Below are 16,747 nucleotides of genomic sequence, written 5' to 3' on the forward strand. Positions count from 1 at the left end.
GGGACCCAAAATTGAACACAGTCTTCAAGGGGTGGCCTCCACAGTGTCAAGTACAGGGGACAATCCCTTCCCTGGCCCTGTCATCCACACTACTTCTGATAAAAGCCAGGATGTCGTTGGCCTCTTTGGCCACCTGAGCACATGCTGGCTCATGAAGAAGAGATGGTTTCACTCTGAGTTTATTAGTTATACCTGTCTCAATGCAGAGGTACCTGCGTCTATAGTCAGTGGTACACAGCAAATTTAAACCTGGAGTGACTAAAGTAACTAATTTTAGGCCTTCTAAACATACTGGAACCATCATTCCTCCCAATTCTGGGATCAACACAGCTGGTACATAACTGAATTTCCCTTGGGGAAAATCATGAAAAACAGCTGCACAAAATATATTGACAATAAGCAGGCAGGTCAGACAGTTCAGTTATATGAAATGTTTTGCATATAAATAAGAACGAAGATAAGTTTCTCCCCCAGTTTTCAAGTGATTTCATTGGCAGGAGGTGGGGAGGAGAGCTTTATTCTGATAACAGAAAAATTACATTTCTATTTCTGCCAAGGTTGAGAAGTAACAGGGTTACATTTCAGCAAGGAATATTTAGATTATTCATTTATGGTAAAATTTAACTCAGGACAGTTACACATAGGCAATCTGCTCCTCTGTGTCAAGCATTATCATTCTTGTCATGTGTTTGTCTGCATTTTCCTTAAATAGTCCTACATTGAAGAAGAAGGATGTCACTTAACAGTCTACTGTAGCCTCATTATTTAAGGAATCGGCCACAATCAATAATTAGTTTTACTTTGAATTTTATTATATCTTCCTTTTACTGTTACTTATGATTGAAATCTCAATAATAGTTTGTTACTTTACTGAAGAAGAGGAATTTTCATATTCTTAAGAGAAAACTTTTCTGAGCAACTGGTTACACTGTATTTTTTATTCTGAAGCACAAATGTGAGGGATGCTGGGGCAGCAAGGGACAAATACATCCAATTCCTCACTTTTCCATAAAAGGAAAAGGGAGAGAGAATTTGGTGCTTAAATAAAGGAAGGTTTGTGCTACAACCGTGGTGTAGGATTTGGAATACATCGATTTTTTGTTCTAATCCTCCTAGGACTTCCGCCCTCGTTAGGGATTTGGATGATCTAAGGTTGACATCTAGTGGTGGGAAGGTAGATTGCAGAGAGGAATCTTGCCCTCCTTGCACACAAACACATTTTATCGAGGCACAGGAATGTCATCCTAAAACTTAAACCCAGACATTAAAACCATAAGACTTGTGAAGCTAAGGAGAGCAACGTTAAGAATAATAGCGTAGTCAGACAAGAAACTAAATGCATCGTCTTTTATATTAAAAATATATAAGTCCGAAGCATTCTTCTTTGCAGCCTTTCACTTTAGTGTGCGATATAAACAGCACGGATGAAGAGACAGGGGAGAGAGTACTGTTGGGAAGCATTATTAACTAGACTGATATTTATATTTGCCTTCAGATCTTAATCCTTATGTTTATTTTGGGGTAATAGCAAAGATTACTCAAACAAATGTTAAAGGGTTTGATTATTTTATGTCTGCAACAACTGTGCTAAGGCCATGCACAACTGAATTTCTATTCAGCTGCTTCTGTGGGAACACTTTAGTGATTTCTAGTTAGTACTTTGTGTTTGAGTCAGTGTGATTAATTTATGATAGTGCCTTCATCTTTTTTCTGTTGTATTAACTTTTCAGTTGTCTCCCTAACCTTGGTCATATTGTTATGTTCTCATTTGTGCCAGCTCGTCAAGATATTCTTGGAGTCCTAGTGCCAACTACAGGAATGATTGAGTGTCCTTTTTATTTAGAAAATATTCTTTTAGGTAAGATGACCTGCCAAATAATTCAGTATACAACTGTGAAAGTAGTTGCTGCAGCTTTCCTTCTACGGTCCTTCACGCTTTTGCATTCAGTGAGTGTTGTATGTGTTTCCATTCCTTTTAGTCTCCCAAGTTAACACAGTAACTTGAATGGTGTTTCAAAACATTGCTTTAGAAAATTTACCTTATATGAAAAAAGCTTTCCAATTCAAGCAACCCAATTACCGTGTATGCTGAACTATTAGTTTAATTAAGTCTTGGATGGGGGAGAGAAGTGGTGCAAAGTATTTGTAGTAACCGGAGTTCCTACTGGAATGTAGTTTAATTCCATTAGAGCTAACAGTTTCTATCTCCTGCCTGTAGCTGTTTGGAAGAGAAGGCCCTAGTAGATATGCTAAAGCCCTGAAGTATGTTTGCAGCTTCCAGTTGGATAAAGTTATGGAAGCAAGCTGAAGACACTGAGAGAAGGAGGAGGGGTAACAAAAAAAGCTAAGGGTCGCAATAGTGGATGCTTCTATTCTTCCTGCCAAGTAATAGAAATAATTAAAAGAAAAATTATGTTCAGTGGACTTGAGAGAAAAGGTGAAAGTTATAAAAGCAGCCTGAATAACTTCCCTTAACAAATGTTACTGATGCTTTACATCACTAAGAACATATATTCTATTACTTAATACAGGATTATATTCTGCAAGACATGTATCAAGCCTCAACATACACCAGGGGAGCTTCAGCAGCAGGGAGGTGGTGGGTGGAGTCACCATCCCCGGAGGTGTTCCAAGAAACAACTGGATGTGGCATGCTCTAGTCGACAAGGTGATGATCAGTCAAAGGTTGGATTCAATGATCTTGAAGGTCTTTTCCAACCTAAATGATTCTATGATTCTATGTTGAATCCTACAATCAGAAATTAAAAATATTGTATTAATTTATTAGCTATAGAGAAAACACATGTTCCCTTCTTGGCCAAAGAGAATCCTATTTATGCTGTGTGTTTTAGAAAACTTAATTTCTCTCATGGCCTTTGACAAACTATGACAGTGTAGCATATTAACATATGCTGGATAATTTCAGTAGGCTTTTGGAAAAAATTGCTTTGACCTGTAAGGTTTACCGTTGAAAAAAGCATACTCCACACATTTAGAAACAGCCTTTGTTCCACTAACATATGAATGAGAAAAAGCTAACAAGGGACTATGTCTTTATGGTGATTTGACATTTAAATACAAAATTAGACTGTTTCGATACTGTCCAAGTTTTTCTTCCTTAATCTGTATCTTTTAACTATTCAAAACCACAATTTGCGCTTTGGACTAAAACAAGATGTCAAAGTTGTCAGAGACTTAATTTTGGACCTGTATCAGGATCAGAATCCAGACAAGAAGATAATCTTTCCCACTTCACTCATGCCACAGACAGAAAATACTAATTTTGTCTTTGCTGTTGTCAAGGCCATTAAACCTGAGGGAGTTTAACCTGTTTCAAAGGAAAAACATGGTTGCAGCCACAAAGTGTGGCTTGCTCATAACACAGCCTGCGTTGATCAAAAAAAAGGCATCTTTTTAAATACCGTTTACAGAAATGGAAGGGGGATTTATATTTACTGAAGAAATATGGATTAAAATAATTTTAAAGAATTAAAGTTTACTTTTTAAGTTATACATTTAAAATATTGTGTTCGTATTTCGCATCTCAGATTTGTCTGTGAGTTATTTGTTGACAGCTGTAAGAATCAGGTGTATTTAGAAGAATTTACATAGCTACACTGCTGTCCAGCTGGTATATTCTTAAGATTTTTTTTTTAAATTCAGCATTTACAATCACAGGTTATAAAATTTGAAACACTAATGCCTCAAAAATAACAAGTTAGGGGTTTTTAGGGTGCTAGAAATTTTTATACTTTTGTTTTGAGCAATGCAGTTGAAAGACTAGGGTAAGCCTATTACACTTTATAGAAGTAGCTCTCTGTAGCCTTGATAGACCAAGTCCTAGGACATTCAAAAAATAATTACAAAATACTAATTACTGGTGAATCTTGTGCATCACTAAGTTTTTGTACAAATGCTTTACAAAAATACTTTCTCAAAGAGCAAGGCATTTAACAAATGTTCCCAGCATTCACTTTCATGGGAGCTGAAATATTAACCTGTGATAAACTAGGCCTTAAACTCCTCCAAGTCACTAACATAACTTGCTATTTGCACTTTGCATTTCCCCTGCCATTAAGCTTCATGGGTGGTTTTCTACAGCTTAGAGAGCTCTTTAGAAGATTTCCAGCCATTTTCCTACCTGCTACAATTTCTGCCCAACTACAAACCTCTCCACTAAAGAAGTCAACACCACTAATAGCACAGTCAGCTCTCCTTCACTGGGTCAACAGTTCTCAGACAAAACAATTAAGGCACGAGGGCCATTTTCAAAGCTGTTCTTACCATGCAAAACTTGCAGAGGTTACTGGCACTCGATCAGCTCACCCAGCAACACTGGTAAGTACAGCATGTTAGTAGAACAGCCTCTTAATAGCGGTAACTAAGCTCAAAAGATGTGCTGATGTTCTCCTATACTTAAATACATGAAAATGCCATTTTTCTAAGAGAAAATAATATAGCAATAGTTTTTTACTATCAGCATAAAATAGCAATTTCTGTGCAGCACAGAAAAAAATAAAGTTCTAATGACTTTTTAGTTTGAGTAGTGGTTTTGTGTATTCCGCCAGGTGATAGCTCTCACAGCTCGGTCCTGGGAAAAGCACACCCTGACCTTTCCCTGCTCATAAAAGATGTTTGCAGTTTCACATATCAAACAATACAGATCCCTTTTTTCCAGCAGTACAGAAAAAGTAGTGTTTCCAGAAGAAAACAGTCTGTAACATTTGACTCATCTGCTCTTTCTTTAGTGTTGGAAAAAGCAGGAGAAGCCCCTTCTTAACAATGCTTTTATGATTTTAAGGAAGCAAAGGACACTGACCTATAACACTGTGTCCATACTTAGTGACTGGCAGTTCTCTATGCTGAGGGAACAGTGAAGAACACCCTGGGATGAAGCACAGGCCTACAGAGCCACTTGCTGAATGAGAGGCAGCCAAGGGGGGGTGGCAGAAGGCACAGAATACAACAGCCCATCTGTGTGATTATCGGCCATGTTCCCAGAACGTCATCTGTACCCTCCTTTAGAAGTACTGATGTCATGCTAAATCCTCAAACCTACTGTCCTAAATTAACCACTGTTGCTCAGAGCATAATTCAAAAGCATTTCTTGTCATGAAATCTATAGAAAATGGAGTTTTACTTTAAAAATTCCAGTACATGAAAAGACATCAACACAAATACTTGCCTAGGGCAGCAGATTTATTAGAAGAAAGCATATGAAATGCCCAAATGCTTGGACTGCTTGATCCAGTTTTGAGCCCCTTGGGAACTTCCAGAAAAATATGTTTAAACTCCTAGAGGTTTCCTCTAAGAGTCAAGATTTGCTGTTTATATGAGTAGGACACTGGAACCATGAATGCGGGAGCCTGGCTTTGCTGGAACAGGAGTTTTGCAGATGGTGAGACTGTTACCATTGCAGGACTCATCAGCGCAAGACTGCTTTATTGTCACACTTCAAAACCAACAATCAAAGCCTACATGAAGGCACTTACCAAGAAAAACCTCTGCACCCAGTTCTCAATCTGCTCGATGCAATAAGCAGTGAACATGCACAAAGATAAGAAACCATTTGGAGACATCCAGCAAAAAGATAATTCCATTTTTTCCCCTTTTTGCCTATTAGTGTTCTACCCCATCATGCCTGTTCTGGCAGTCACATTTGTTTCAGACTTTGATGTACCATGGCAAGTTAAAAAAAAAAAATTACATGAGACATTCTTTTACTTCTTGTTGGAGCAGACTTAAAACAAATTTATTCTTCCCTTAAAGTATTACAAGAATATTCAAAATTCTTGTTCCAGATTTGCCATGAAGACAATCAAATCCTCATTATAAAATCTTGTGTGTATGGTCAGTGAACTGTAGATTCCTGCAGTCACAAAAGAAAAAATTGTGACCAAGATCATAGTTGCACAGATTACATAAAGCTTCGGCTCCTAGGTGATGCATAGATGTACTTGCATATACATACATACATGTATGTTTATATGTATACACATAGTATATACTGGGCAGAAAGTTCCCAAGAGCACAGGTAAGAATAATTTTGTAAAATGCTAAAGATAACAAATAGCTAATGGCATACATACAGAATCTTTATGAGGAGGAGAAAAAATTTTAAAAAGAGGATTTCATAAGAATTGAGTTATTCTAAGGGCAAGTACAGGCTGGGTAGAGAATGCATTGAAAGCAGCCTTGAGTAGAACTTGGAGGTTCTGGTGGATGAGAAGCTGGACACAACCCAGCTGTGTGCACTTACAGCCCAGAAATTTAAATGTATCCTGGGCTGCATCCAAAGCAGTGTGGCCAGCAGAGAGAGGGAGGGGGTTCTGCCCCTCTATTCCAGTTTCACAGGACTGCACCTGTAGTGCTGTGCCAGCTCTGTGGCCCTCAATAGAAGACACGGACCTGTTGGAGATGGTCCAGAGGAAGGCCAGGAAGATGGTCTGAGGGCTGGAGCAGTTCTTTTATGAAGACAGAGCTCTTTTACGAATCAGGAGGTTAAGCCTGGGAAAGGAAGATTCTGGGGAGATGATGCAGCAGTCTCCTGTACCTGAAGGGGGCCTACAAGATAGCTGGAGAGGAACTTTTGACAAAAGCACATAACGACAGGACAAGGAAAAATGGCTTCAGACTAAGAGAGTAGGTTTACATTAAGCTATCAGGAAGAAATTCTTTCCTGTGAGGACAGGTTGCGCAGGGAAGTTGTGAATGCCCCATCCCTGGAGGCATTCAAGGCCAGTTTAGATGGGGCTCTGAGGAACCTGGTCTAGTGGAAAGGGTCCCTGCCCAGAGCAGGGGGTTGGAACTAGGTCATCTGTAAGGTCCCTTTCAACCCAAATCGTTCCATGATTCTATCATCTGGCAACACCATCATGTCTTTTTCAATACAGCAACAGAAGAAAAAAACAACAAAAAAACAACAGCCAAAAAAACTCCCCACACCCCCCAAAAAACAATTTAAAAATAAGCTTATACATGTTAATCCAGTTACTAAAAACTTGTCCTTACAATAAACCAAAGGTAAATTCTAAAGTCTGTAATTCTGTTTTCCTGAGATGACTGCAACAGAAGTTTGACCACGTGTTCTCATAAACAGGATTTGACTTGACCTACAAAATTCTGAGTAATGGTACTCTCTATTAATTAAAGCAGTATATAAAGAAAACAAGTAATAATCACATTTCAGTCAAATAAAATTCAGTTTCACTTTATTCAAGATTAAGAAGGGGGGGTAGGGTGGGGTGCAAACCAAGAGAGCCATGCCATGAAAGCCATGCAGATGAACAAAAAGGAAGTGCAACAATTAGACTTACAAATGTTTCTGCAATTTCTTAGAGGTAATTGTAACCCTTAGCAAACTGAAAACCCAAATGACATTTCTCAAATGTATTAAGTTTACATAACAGTCATATAAAAGAGAAACTGTTCTTTAGCATTTCAGTAAAGGCCAAGATACACTTTTAAACACCACAGTAGGCAGAACTAAATGCCTACATTTTAATTTTTATCGAGATCCCCTTTTCTAGTTGCATATACACTTTCAATAAAAATTAACATACCTATTCAGCCTTCTTGTTGAAAAAAATATGCATATTGCAATAAGGAATGAGGCACAGCAGAGTAGACATCTCATACAATCTGCAGCAATCCAGAAAATTACACAATGGCCCAAGTCTGAATACCTTTCTCTTCCTCCTGGGGTGATATATAGCTAAAGGAGACAATCGGTGTTTGCCAAGAAATGGCAAATTTCTTTCATAACTGTATGGAGAAAGCTTTATTAAAAAAGCCAAAGTCAAAAGACACAACTTACGGACTAGAAAAGGGACCTATAGAAAATCATATTTTCATTACAAGTGGAAACAAGGGATGTGGAAGAGAGGTCCCACATTGACTTCTGAACATTTCAGACCCTGTCTTAAGGCTTTTAGTTAGCACAGAAGACCAAAATATTTTATACTCTGTAGGAAAAATGCCATTCTGGGGGAATTGCTATGCCTTCCAAAACATGAGCTGCTTAACCACAAATACGCACATTTAAAATAAATCCTTCAACATTAAGAGTTAAATTGTTTAAATATTACTGAAAAGCCAGATGAGATTTGAGAATCAGAGCTCGTTGGCAAAATAAATGTAAGAAATAATTAAAACATAGGTTCTGTGGAGAAAAAATATTTAGAATCAGGTAAATGGAAAAGCTACACACAAATGGGAATGTACAAAGTACACACACAAGAGGTATTGTAAATGAAATTTGCAGCAGGTACTCCGTAAATGCTGGGGATGGAGAGAAGACCACATACTTGTCAAGAACATTATGAGGATATTAAATGAACTATCATGCCTAAGACAGAAATGACAGATGAAAAACAAGTGACAGATAAAGAATGGTACTCAGTGCACCTAAAACCACTACTTATCTAAGGCAAAGTATGGAAGTTTGGCATGATACAACCTGAGTTAATGCTCTTGATATGTACTTGGTGTACAAAATGAGTGGAGTAACACCATCATTGTAATATTTTGGAATCCCCTTAAAATATTTTGATTCCATTTACAGTTTATGGGGAAAATTGCAAGATTACATGTATTTTGTAACCCACTAAATGGTTACTCAACACCAATGGCAAGACTTACAGTAAATTAAATATCTTCAACTATAGGTTACATGCTAGTTGTTTTACATTTTACAGTAATGGAACAATTTGGATATTTCAAGCATCACCAGCAATGTTAGAATTCTATCCTGTAGCTATGAGTATTCCAAACTATTGTTTGGAAATCACATTTTGGCAGTAGGTACTTTCTATATGTACAAGATATTTTGAAGACTTTGATATGGGAATTTATGGAAACCTTCATATAACACTGTATTTCATGTGTAAACATGAAACACATGTAAAAGTACATGTGTTTCATGTATTTTTTGTATCAACTGCAGTAAACAGCCAATTAACAATACTATGAGTACTACATCTAAGAAATAAACAGAATTGCAGACATTCAAGCTAATAAAATGTTGCCGTCTGGGTATGAAACAAAAAAGTTCCATTAGGTAAGAAAAGTTAACAAAAGCAACTGTGACATTATACTTATTATTTAATATAAATTTGACTTCACCAGTCACTTGCTTAGCACACAATATTGTGTAATTCAAGGCATTTGTTTTTGGTATGCAACAGTGCACTTATAACCCCATAAACTCCTTCTTGAGTTGCAAGACTGTTCCTAACTTCTATTCAAAATAATAGGCTTTTATTAATATTTTTTGTGCAGTTAATTCTCCCCAATACACATTTTTGTAAACTGTTATATTTTCTGTAATAATTGATTGAGGTGCTGCAACATTTCCTCGAGTAGGATATAAAAAAGTTTACACTAAAAGCAATACTGTACTGTATCTGTAATTGTGATCTGGTCCACTCATTTACAAAAAAAACTAGTATTGTCAACTAAGCAGACACTTGTGATCTAAATTCAAATTCTCTGATCAGTAGCCTCCTCCTTGTATTTCGAGTTGTAACACTAGTGATTAAGTTAAAATTTCCTTTGACAAAGAAATTTGTATTTCAACACAGCCTCAAGTCATATTAAAACTAAGACATAAAGTATTGATTTTCACCATCAAATCAAAACTGCAAGATTTGCTCTGAATAGTATCACAGTAATTATTCCAGAGTTCAATTTCAGTATCAAAGGTTAAGACAAACTCACTTTATACTGCTTATATAAAAAATGAAATCTGAAGTTCTTACATTAAAAAATCAAGCAAACCAAGACAAAATTTGGCAGAATTTTTTTTATCATTACATAATTTTTTAAGCTAACATCATCTACTTTTCTGATATAGACCATTGTGACCATAATAAGCAATTGGATAAATCTTCCCTCCCTCCTGTCTTTGCTTTTGTTGCTGATATTCAAACAGTTCTGCTTGTGAAAGAGGAATTAAAAGGTAGCTGTTCAGTGTTCTTCATATCTTGGTGCTTCTCCATTCATTACAATTTTGGCTGATTCTCTCTTACTTCTTCTAGTTTGGAAAGGATCCACTGTGTGAAGAAAAAAGTAACAATAATAATCTTTCTGTGGTACAAAACAGACAAAGCAGCTGAAAACTACACTGGTTTTTGTCACTACTATCTGCTCTCTTCCTAACCAAGTTTTAAGACTGTGTTAAAAATACTTCCATAGATTATAAACCCCTGGCTTTCTAACATGAAAATGGAGCCATTCATGCACCAATATTTGACATTTGATACCACGTCTAATTAAACTTGTTTCCTGGTCTGTACTTCAAGGAGTAAGATTTAAAAAAAAAAGAAGACAACATTTAACCCCCCTCCTGGCTCTGCTTTAGTCTACAACTCTAGACAGATGACAACAGAGAAGCAAGGATCACAACAGACAGAAGACAGTAACAGGTTGCAGCAATGTGATAAATTATTTAGAAAATAAATAATCCTTTCCTTACTTAAGACTTGTGGCATACGTAATATGATGTACTAATTTCACTTTTGGAATTGTTCCTGATTTAGCTGGGGCTTAGACAGGATTCTTTTCCCACAGAGACTAAGGGACCTCAGCTCTGCCCACCCCTGTTCCACCAGAGCCAAAAAGTAAAACCAGAAAACCTCAGTACCTCCAAAGATTACAGGCAAGTCAAATTCAGCACAGGGCCCTTACCTTTTTGAGGTAAGAGTTAACTGCTATCACTTACCTGTAGCTAGAAACTACCCTCACAAAGACAAAAGCAATTTAAACTAATGAGAGAATGCAACTTTTGCAAGCTGTCTCAGACCATGATCCCAGGGAACCACACCCCACTGAAGTATACACAAGGCTTGTTTATTTTTTCTGAAAATTACTAGCTACACTAGTTAAAAACAAGGCAGTACTTTCACAGGCAGCTACCTTATAGTTCTGGTAGCAGATCTGAACTGTTCCTACTATCTGTTGTAGTCAAAACTAGTGATGTTAAAATGAAAAGGTTATCAGAAAATGTATATAACAATAGCATTAATACCATATATCAAATAAACTACTGGTATTCTTCTTAAGGATTTTCTTCATTCTTCAAACAAAACTGTATCTTAAGGAACAGAGCAGTAACACCCCACCCCTGCCCCCCACCAGGAACAAAACTAGGAGTGATTTACAAATATTTTTGTTCTATTAAAATGTACTATTTAAATTCATATTCTAGATTGTTTAATTTTTGTTAGCAATACTGTTTAATCAATCTTTTGTCAGACTGCTGTAATTCCAAAGATTTATGTAGGGAAAAGTCTGGTGTTGGAACTGAGTATTTTTGAAATTCATTATGGAGTAGATTATTGCTATTTCCATCTCTGTAATGGATATGTGGAAATACTGAATTTTAAATATACATAGTTTCGGGTTAAGAGTATTTCTGTTACACTTTTAAAGTCAAATTTACCACAGTATAATTTTAATAGTATTTTGACTTTACCTTAGCATCCTCTGGACTTCTAAAATTAATAATTTTTCCAAATTCTTTGGCATGGAAGACAGACTTAACTCGTTCCTAAAAAAAACAAAACAGTAATTTAAAATTGAAGTTAGTTACTTCAGGCTTTAAGAATAGGATGCTATTTACTAGCAAGGCAGCTATAATGGTTCAAACAGCCACATGTACCAAGAACAGTCATCTAAGTATGTTTGCATCACATGCACATACCCTGAGAGAGGTAATTTTCTGCATGAAAGCACAGTAGAGTGAACACTCCAGCAATAACAGACTCCCCTTTCTACCATGGAGTCCCTGGATAAGGGTCTATAAAAGTGTGTAGGAATGGAAGGCAGATAATGTACATATGGTAACAAAATCCATTACTCTCCAAGGTTTTAATTTGTAATTCTCCTTCAAGTCATTACTTGAGTGGACATTCCACCAATACTGACTTGCAAGTAGTGGACTTAGGTAGCAAAACCAGCAGCTTAGGCTTCAGAAAGAAAAACAGAAGGAGTTATTTGCAAAACACAGTTTTCAATCACAGATTTCAATAAAGCATACTGCAGACATGTTAATGGATTCTGAAATGACTGCTGTGTAGGGGTAAAGATGGATATGTTATTCAGCATTGTCTAAAATGGCAGAAACACTAAGAATTATTTCATCCTGTAAAAGTTCACTTGCAGTCAGAAATCCAGTTTGGAGGATTCCAAACCAATATGGCTCTGCCTTTCATGCTCTCTGCAATAGAAACAAATAATCTGAGTGAAAAACTGAATGACGTTGTGCACTGTCAAGACTGTCCTGACAACCAATATGTGTAATTACACATGTGAAGCTTATTAAAAACACCAGCAGGCAAATTCATTAAGTGAAACTAAATGCAGTTAACATTTCAATAAGAATTCAAGATTTTTTATTAAGAAACTGCCTCTGTAAATAGCCATTGGTGGTCATCTTTCTCCTTATGTCCTTTGCCATCTTACCAGGGAAAGGAATTTTAAGGTTTGGTTTCTTTTTTTTTAAGGAAAAATTGCAACTAAGAGCAACATTCTTCAATTTGTATTGAAAGGGAAAAATATATGTCATTATGGTCATTTTTGACAACAATAAAACCTTATTATATGCCCCAGAGAGCATAATAAAAACATTCTGTAATCTTCTGAGCCTTTTGTAGTATCACCATTTTCCAGACTGTGAATACACTGCGAACTGGTACATACAAACAAAAAATGCCTGGGGCTCAAGGAATAATTTCATCTGCAAAGACCAAGTCACCATGCTGCTTAGAACAGCCAGAGACTTGTTATCTGAGGAGTTCACCCATGTCAAATTTCAACTCCCTTCTCTGAATGCATCTCAAATACAAAGGAGATCAAGAACTCAAAGGAGAGTGAGCAGAAATTCAAAGTTCAATTTTATAAACAGTAATACAAAACAACAACAAAACATGGTAAGAGTAATGTACCTTGGCCTCAATGCGCAATCTTCGACCATCAACGATGAATGGTTCTTTGGTAAATTCATCGTAAGTATATTGCCATTCACATGTCAGCTGTCCAAATGTCCCTTTTGTCACAAATAACACACCACTAGGCACCAGAAAATAAAAGTAGTTTTAAAAATTAATATAAAAATATTTAGAAGTTATTCACTAGAGCAAGTTATGAATTCACTTGCTCTAGTGAATTCATTCATCATTGCAAAATAGGTTTCATCTCATGATCTCTAACTATACAGCACACTTTTCAAAAGAGTGATTTTTGAAAATCTAACATTTAAAATATTTTTAAAATTTAAATTTAAAATTCATAGCAAAACTGTAACACTACTTCAAGCTATACTTGAGAAGGATGTCTCATACTCCACTACTAGACATTGACTGTTCCTGTATTATCCTCTTTCCTTCAATACACCATTGTAAGTGAATCTCACAGTTCAGCTGATTTTAGCCTAACCCAGTTTATAACAAATCCTTCTCAGCTAAAGAAATCTTAAAACCAATACTCCTTTTCCCTTCTTAAATAGGAAAGAAATAACACTGAACACTCTTCTCCTAACAATGACACTGTTAAAGATTATTAACAGCACATTAGGCATGCCTTCCCCATTATTTTGTCTACATATATGGTGACAGTGCAGTTACTGATCAGCAATCATCAAGGCATGCACATTTTGATGATTGTTTTAAGTATATATTATTCAGAGTTAAAACTGTTTACCTTTTTGTTACCATTAACAGATCAGTACTGTTGACCATAGCATGTGCAATATATCTGAGTTTTGCAAATCTTCCATTTTCAATTTTCTAAAAGAGATAAAAGTTTTATAGTTTTTAATATGCTAGTAAATTAATGTACCAATTTTGTGCATAAAAGGTACTTATGCTCCAAAACTATAAATTGTAACAAAGCACATACTTCAAAATAAAAGGCTACTTTCACAAAGTCAGAATATAACTAACATCTGTAATAGCTAATGTTCATAACTACTTGGTTGCTGTTAATAAAGCTATATAAATAAAAATCAATCCTAACCAAAACTGACAAGGAACAATATCATTTCTCAAAAAATTTCAGGACTCAGTTTTCTACACACTTTTGGTACACACTGAACTTCTGCTAACTAATACAGTTCTGAGACAACGAACAAAATAAAAATTCCTTTCCTACTTTATGTCTTTGCCTACAAAACACTGGCTAATTAACTCAGAGAATAAATCTATACCTAACTGTATATAAGCACCATTATCATGTAGACAGTGAGACAATAATACACTTGAGGCAATACTTAGCATTCCTCTATATTCTTTTGTTTCCCCACGAACTTAACCATTTCCTATAATTAATGTGAATACTGTAGCAGAATACTTTTAATGAGCAATATATTTTAAATATTGATGACGGCAGATTAATAACTTTTTAAAAACAGAAGCCCTGTACCTCTCACATGACTTGGCAAGCGTTGGATTTCTGACTTTCTGAGCACTGAGTGATTAAACTAGTGGTCAAATTAATATTGCTGTATCTTGGTTGGGAATAGGAACATGATTGCTTGTATGCTTCCCAGCTGTTACAACTTGGAAGCAACACCAGATTAGAATAAACTAGTATAATTATCAAAAAAGTTTTAACTACAAACATATAGCTTCATATATGTATGCCAAAATTTTAAAAATATCTAGATTAGATCTTAAAACAATTAGGAAAGCAAACCATTTAATGTATGTTCCCCACCACAGTAAAATGATGAAGATATCTGATTAGTGTGCCGTACAAATTTGACTGTGTGGATAATTCCACTTGCCCAAACAGACTTTTTAAAAATTACGTCTTCCCCAAAGATACCAATTCTTTTGTGACTAAAATGCATGAATATTTGAGTAGCAGGTTACCCTAAAGAGAGCTTTCCAGAAAGCTCTTAGAAAGTTCAAATTATTTCTCTTTCCCCAACTCGGTTAGGGTACAAAATCACAGCTATTGATCATGTGCCTACTTACAGAAGTCACTGCTTGCGTTTATTTTTGCAAGAGCTACTGTTGGGAGCAGGATGAATTCAGCAAGAAATGAGGAACTAAGGGCTTGGAAAATAAGCTTTGTTTTTTTAAATTTTTGGAAACTTCTTATGCAAGCTTTATCGAGGCTTTGCTCTGCCTCTGAAATGTGTCTCCCTGCCTCTTGTATTAAACAGAAGCTTGGACCTAAATAAGTAAATAACTAAAAAAACCTCTCTAAAAGGTAGCTGTTCTACAACATTCCAGTACGTAATACACTGGATGGTTAGAAGACAAAGGAGGCTGTATGGACAGCCTCTGGACAGCATGGATAGGATACATGACCCACAGGTCAGGCTACTGGTCTAGGTCTATGCCCTGATGGATTTTCATTAGTGGCTTAGAAAGAAAGACAGGGAAATGGAAGAGAAGGCTGACAAGAAAACAAATAACACGTGTGGAAAGAGCAAGGGTGGTTCAGAAGAGGTAAAAAATACACATAACTGCACTTAACTGCAAGACACTGTGACAATGACACAAATATCTCTTACTGACCAAAATTATAAATGTCACACAGAATGACGAGTATCTCTGTTCTATTCAAAGTAAGTATAGTGTAAAAGCATTTAGCAATTTAGCCTTATTAGGATGGAGAGGATTTCCCATGTTGGAGGAGATAACTTTCTTATGCTTTGCATAGCACTGAAGTAAGGCTCTCAATCCAAGTATTAATTCCCCTTAAGTGAGATTTAGGAGAGGGGTGCTACCTCTTTCTGTCTTCTCATTAGCTTGCTAGCTAATTTTCAAGAAGTCATGTCCCCTGCTGTAACTTACTCAGCTTACTGATAACAAATTGGGAATTGTGAAAATTATTATGAAAGTACAGTACTTAACCACTGCACAAATGACAACCCTAAACAAAAACTATTTAAATGTATACCAAATTATACAAAAAGTGTTTCATTCTACTAAGATTCCCGAACATGTGATTTGTGGAGCACAAAAACATTGTTGGCATGTAGCATACACTGAGATAACTAGTCCTCATTGCTAGCTATGAGTCAAAAATCATAAACTCAAGTTACCTGTTTTTACAGTAGACAACAGGAGTTAATTCAGAAATAAAACAGAGGGAAATGCTGCACAGGCTATTTACAAAGGGAATACTTTTATCTATGCCAATGCTAAGCAGTAACTAATTTTAAATTTTCTGCCTTTGGATTTTTCTACCCTTCATTTACAATCTTTAATCCTTTTAGTATTAGACTTATATCTATTCATTAGGAAATACATAATAGAGGGATACTGCTGATAATTCTTATAACAAGCTCACTACTGCACTGCTACTGAAATGTCTAATACAACTCAAACATAAAATGACATATAATTGATCACTCAATACAGATGCATAAATAGTTCTTAAAACTTCTATAGTATGTAGCCATTGTTTGGAGAAAGACAGCAACTTGGACCACTGTTTGGTGACGCAAAACTATGAAAGGTAACATGGATCTGTCATTCTTTGTTCAATGTTAGTTTCGACATTGTAAGAAAACACATACAAATTTTTTAAAAGACAGTGTCTGTATTTCAAATTAAAAACATTTTAATAACCTGATTAGGTATATGCAAATCTATTTTAAAAAGGACACTCCAGAAGCTGTAACGCATGAATTAATACAAGAACAGATCCCCCTCCTTGCAAATTCTTACATAGTACAATTGCTTAGATGTCACTGCAATAACCTAACAGTAAATGTGATCAGTAACGCAGAGAT

The 16,747-nt window shown here is 36.0% G+C and overlaps 1 protein-coding gene across 3 annotated transcripts in view; it reads right to left on the bottom strand.

The window, feature by feature from the left end:
* Positions 1-7,189: 7,189 nt before the first annotated feature.
* The window catches only part of VPS13A (vacuolar protein sorting 13 homolog A), a 108,678-nt gene continuing 99,120 nt past the window's right edge, over positions 7,190-16,747 (bottom strand). For all 3 annotated transcript variants that reach the window (XM_048292952.1, XM_048292950.1, XM_048292955.1), the window contains 4 exons: positions 13,699-13,784; positions 12,945-13,068; positions 11,474-11,548; positions 7,190-10,052 (listed from right to left, as the gene is read on the bottom strand). In XM_048292952.1, coding sequence (XP_048148909.1) covers positions 10,002-10,052; positions 11,474-11,548; positions 12,945-13,068; positions 13,699-13,784 — 336 coding nt within the window. In that variant the 3' untranslated portion in view covers positions 7,190-10,001. The remainder of the gene's footprint in view (positions 10,053-11,473; positions 11,549-12,944; positions 13,069-13,698; positions 13,785-16,747) is intronic.

The sequence above is a fragment of the Corvus hawaiiensis genome, chromosome Z (assembly GCF_020740725.1).
Source record: "Corvus hawaiiensis isolate bCorHaw1 chromosome Z, bCorHaw1.pri.cur, whole genome shotgun sequence".
NCBI lineage: Eukaryota > Metazoa > Chordata > Aves > Passeriformes > Corvidae > Corvus > Corvus hawaiiensis.